Source organism: Pinus tabuliformis, chromosome Q (genome assembly GCF_031772625.1).
Source record: "Pinus tabuliformis cultivar Carrire ecotype Pingquan chromosome Q, CPIR1, whole genome shotgun sequence".
Taxonomy (NCBI): domain Eukaryota; kingdom Viridiplantae; phylum Streptophyta; class Pinopsida; order Pinales; family Pinaceae; genus Pinus; species Pinus tabuliformis.
The window spans coordinates 20,009,889-20,014,822 of NC_142296.1; the positions used below are offsets into that span (position 1 = coordinate 20,009,889).

Consider the following 4,934-nt stretch of genomic DNA (forward strand, 5'->3'; position numbering starts at 1 on the left):
TTTCAAAAATCGATGATCAATCAATATGGAAGAAAAAGGAAGGAGAGAATTGGAGAGAACGGGCCATGTCGTGTTTTGAATGAGAGGACTGACATGAGGCTTCTGCTGCTGCAACAGTAATTAGTTACTTTTTGCTGACATCTATTTTTCATTCACGCACTGTTCACACCCAGACCCAGTTGCTGCTGTTTCTTCATCAGTATGTTGTTGCTATGGCACGCCTTGCACCAAGCATCATTCACGCACTGTTCACACCCAGATCCAGTTGCTGCTGTTTCTTCATCAGTGTTTTGCTGCTATGGCACGCCCTGCACCAAGCATTACTCCAGGAATGAAGTTGGTATTGTTCGCTAACATTTTGATTTTTTGGGCAAACACAGCGGCTGCTTCACAAGGTAAGAATTAATCCATTCTGTTATGTAGAAACCCATTATTTCCCTGTTAGAAAATTTAACGAATTTAAGAACACGTCAATTGAAGGGTTTAGGGGATATATTAGAGATGTAGGTCTAACGTTTGAGTATATTGCTTCTGAAATGAAAGGGGCGCCTTCTGCCTTTACACAGGTATTCATATTCTTCTGCTCAATCTCCCATCTTGATTTCCCTGTTGGGTTTAAGCCACACCTTTGCATTTCAGCGTGCATGTCGACTAATTTTTTGTTTTGTTTTGCAGTGTCTGCCTTATCCTGCTGCACCTCTTTATGGTGGAGGGATTTTTCGAAATCTCGGTTCTGATAATGGAACCGACGGCTGGAATGGTATTGGCGGCCTGAGCATAGCACTGCATACAGAGAGTCAGGATGACGGCAGTAAATATCTTGTGGCATCAAATCGAAAAGAGATTTTTCCTTCGCCTCTTCAAACTTTGGAAAACTTAAGGCAAGATGTCAAGTATAGTCTCTCAGGTAATAAATTGCTTACCAGGCACTGCTATGGAAGATAGAAATTATTAGGGTGCCTCCAGAGTTTAATATATATGTGGGGTTCAATGTGTATAGCGTGGGTGCAGGTCAGATCTGGGAGCTCTGCTTTAGTTAAAGCAACTGTGGGGATGGACGATGTGAGCTTCATATGTGCTGGAACGGTTCATGCTACAAGTGGGTGCTGGTCTTTTCTCAAGGGCGGATTCGTTCCTGACTGGTCTCCCGCTCACTCTCGGCTATACTTCGAGGTTTTTTCGTATGCTTTTTCAATCAAATTTCGATTACAATTCTTCGCCTAAAGTTTGAACGAGCGACCTCATTGCGGTTGCAGAGTAACAATACGGATGTCCAAATATTGGTCGATAGCGTATCCCTGCAACCATTTACAGAGGATGAATGGCGTTTACAGCAAGAAGAAAGAATCGCGATGGTACTCCCTTTTCAATATTTCTAAATAAATTTGTTTACACTGGTAAAGGGTATTTTAATTTACTTTCAATTTTTGGGGAGGGGGCTTTTAAGGAGGATTTCAACCTCTAAGCACATTCATTCACATTTGAGTCGAGAAGAGCCCACACAATGGAAACAAAATTCAATGATTGCCCATTGAAGTATTCTTTGTGGCAATTTCATTCCGTAGTTGGAGGAATTTTAATGGTTTTATTTGTTGAGATATCTAGAATTTTAATTTAATTATCAATAATTAATAGGCAAAGAAAAAAGAAAAAGAAAATTATTTTAACATTCACAAGGTTAAAGATAGTTTATGGGATAGATTGCTTTTTCATGTGCTTGATGTATTAGACCTTTTTCTATGAAGCCTCACAATAAATGCTCTCAGCTTTTCGACAAACCCCTCGCTGAATAGATTATCCCAACTGGCAGCATATCTACTTTCCCTGTTGTCTTTGAAGGCCTCACATTCTAAAATGAAATGCTTTTCTGTTTCCACTTTTCCGGAAGAACAAAAAATGCACTCTTTCCTGTCTTTGAAGGCCTCACATTCTAAAATGAAATGCTTTTCTGTTTCCACTTTTTCGGAAGAACAAAAAATGCACTCTTTCCTCCCACACTTCTTTTGGCTTTTTCCAGCGCCCTGTTTCACAACGGAGTTGATGAGAATTAGTCTTTAACTGAGCAATAAGAATTTTGGCTCTCCAAGAGATGTATGCTTTTGGTTGATGACTATGAGTGAGATTAAACACTTCAATATAGTACTTTTTCTTTCTTCCTAGCTCCTTATCCCAAATACGCTTGTGGAACTTATCCATAACAAAAGCTTTTATCTCTTCATTGTTTATGGGAGTGTTCAAACAAATACCCCATTTACTAAACCATTTGTTATTTCGCTGCATCCAAGTCTTTTTTGAAATACCTTTTGACTAGCACCATAACAATTGCTTCAATATGGGCAACCCCTGTTTCACTTAACAAGATAGCATAAGGAACTGCACTTTTAATCTTGAATTTGTTTGTAGTCAAACGTTTTTGAATTTTCTCAATTTGTTTCCACTGCGTGTTAGATGCACTGCTAGCTCATAGTTCACAACCATAGAGAATCACCGAAATCACTACAAGCCCAAAATAAGTTTGAGTGGTTTTCATTTCTCTTCAATGTTATTTAAAGTGCCTTGATAACTACTATAAATTAATGTCCATAGATATTTACCATTTATTTAATTTATATAATTACATGTGAGATTGAAGTTTTTTAGCCCAAAATAAGTTTGAGTGGTTTTTTCAATGTTATTTAAAGTGCCTTGATAACTACTATAAATTAATGTCCATAGATATTTACCATTTATTTAATTTATATAATTACATGTGAGATTGAAGTTTTTTAATGAGACGACTTAGTGATTGGCACTACGAGATGTTATGCTTTCCACCTAGTTTCAAATGAGTAAGTCATCTTTGCTCTGTTGTGATAAGGCTCAATGAGTAAGGCTAAGGCTTAAGGAGAGTAAGCTTCCTGGAGTTTAGGCTCTTGCTTGGTATAGGCCCCAAGAGTTTAAAATCCCATAGGGAACATCTTTGGCCTGTTATAATAAGGCTCAAAGTGAGAGAGCAAGGAACTCATAAATTTCTCATATAGACTCCCATCCTCTTAAAGTCTGGTGTATCTGGCTTAAGAATTATTACATATATTTTTAATATTATAATGACAGCAGCTAGATTTGATTTTGGACCTATCCCAAATCACTCCATTAAATTACATAAAATTTTCTTAAACTAGCGATATTCAATATTCAATGGCAACTAATTAATCCCTAATTACCGCTATTGAATTCAAATCTTAATTTTCATTTTCATGGTCCTATTGGGTTGAATGACAGAAAAGGAAAAAGAAAGTCATTGTTCATGTGACGGATTTGCATGGCAATCGACTGCAAAATGCAGGGGTGACAGTGAAACAGAAATCAAGGCAGTTTCCATTTGGGTCTGCAATAGCCAAGACAATCCTCGGAAACGAACCATATCAGGTAAAATATACAATGCTCTGCTCTTCAGTTTTTTCATTTGACAGTGAGCTAACACTATAACCTTATGGAGCTTCTAATTCTGCAAACTCATTGAACAGAAATGGTTCGCGAAGCGATTCAACACGGCAGTATTCGAAAACGAGTTAAAATGGTACACGACGGAGCCAGAACAGGGCAAACTCAATTACAGCCTTGCAGATGAGATGCTGGCTTTCTGTAATGCCAACAGTATTTCTGCTCGAGGGCACAATATCTTTTGGGAAGACCCAAAATATAACCCTTCATGGGTCATGAGCCTGGACAAGGAACAGCTCCAGAAAGCAGTCTGTCGGAGAATCGAGTCTCTGGTGAAGAGATACGCAGGGAATTTTATCAACTGGGACGTGAGCAACGAGCTGCTACACTTCTCTTTTTACGAGGACAAACTAGGCCCTAACGCTTCCGATTCCTTCTTCAAGGCCGCCCAGGGGATCGATCCCTGGACGCCCATGTTTATGAACGACTATAACATCATCGAGACATGTGATGACTCACAGGCTACTGTGGATTCATACATTAAAAAGCTGCTGGAGCTCAGAAACTCGGGGCGGGTAATCGAAGGCATTGGCCTTGAAAGCCACTTCAGCAAACCAAACCTTCCATTAATGAGAGCAGTGCTGGACAAGTTCCGTACCCTTGGACTGCCCATTTGGCTCACAGAAGTCGATGTTAGCAGCAAATTCGATGAAGAAACACAGGCGCGTTATTTGGAGGAGATATTGAGAGAAGGGTTTTCTCACCCAGCAGTGGAGGGGATGCTGATGTGGTGTGCTCTGGATTCAGAGGGGTGTCATGAGATGTGTCTGACAGATAAGGCCTTCAACAATTTGCCCGCAGGAGATGCAGTGGACAGACTGTTGGACGATTGGAGGACTGAAGTGCGAGGAAAGACTGATGCCATGGGGTGTTTCAAATTTGAAGGATTCCTTGGGGACTATGAATTCGTTGCTCGCTATGCAACCAAAAATGTCACCAAAACCTCAACTCTGCGTCAACTTGATCATCATGGAAGTGAGCACGTATACATTCAGATCTAGAAATAATACAGTTGCTGCCTCCCCACCTCGAACCTTACTGGAGCACATGAACATCCCACATCGCTGCAAATTTTGAAGTAAAAGTTCTTATTTTTCCTAGAAATAATGACACACTACCATTTTTGGAATTCTCATTGTTCTTGAAGCGGATGATATATTTATCGATTTTTTATTTTATTTTATCTTGTCTTTTTAAAAGAGCATAAATTTAAAAGTTGCATTTTTCTTCTATCAAGAATAGGAGAAAAATAAAAAACTACAAACATTACATTTTAAACGTGTTTATTTTAAATAAAAAACTACAAACATTACATTTTAAACGTGTTTATTTTAAATAAAAAACTACAAACATTACATTTTAAATGTGTTTATTTTAAATGAATTTAAAAATTTCAAGTAATATTTTAAAAAATGCATATAATTTTATTAATAAAATTGAGTAAAAATACA

The 4,934-nt window shown here is 38.3% G+C and overlaps 1 protein-coding gene across 1 annotated transcript; it reads left to right on the top strand.

The window, feature by feature from the left end:
• Positions 1 to 298: 298 nt before the first annotated feature.
• Positions 299 to 4,624, top strand: LOC149218074 (endo-1,4-beta-xylanase 5-like). Its single transcript, XM_089386469.1, has 6 exons — positions 299 to 340; positions 544 to 907; positions 1,001 to 1,173; positions 1,257 to 1,355; positions 3,262 to 3,408; positions 3,507 to 4,624. Exons 1-6 carry the CDS (start codon positions 299 to 301, stop codon positions 4,482 to 4,484), a joined length of 1,803 nt encoding a protein of 600 aa, XP_089242595.1. The 3' UTR covers positions 4,485 to 4,624.
• The last annotated feature ends 310 nt before the right edge of the window (positions 4,625 to 4,934 follow it).

Coding starts and splice junctions, on each gene's coding strand:
- LOC149218074 (XM_089386469.1), top strand. CDS start 299: ATGGCACGCCCTGCACCAAGCATTACTCCAGGAATGAAGTTG. Junction 1,174..1,256: donor ACTCTCGGCTATACTTCGAG/GTTTTTTCGTAT, acceptor TTGCGGTTGCAG/AGTAACAATACGGATGTCCA. Junction 3,409..3,506: donor TCGGAAACGAACCATATCAG/GTAAAATATACA, acceptor CTCATTGAACAG/AAATGGTTCGCGAAGCGATT.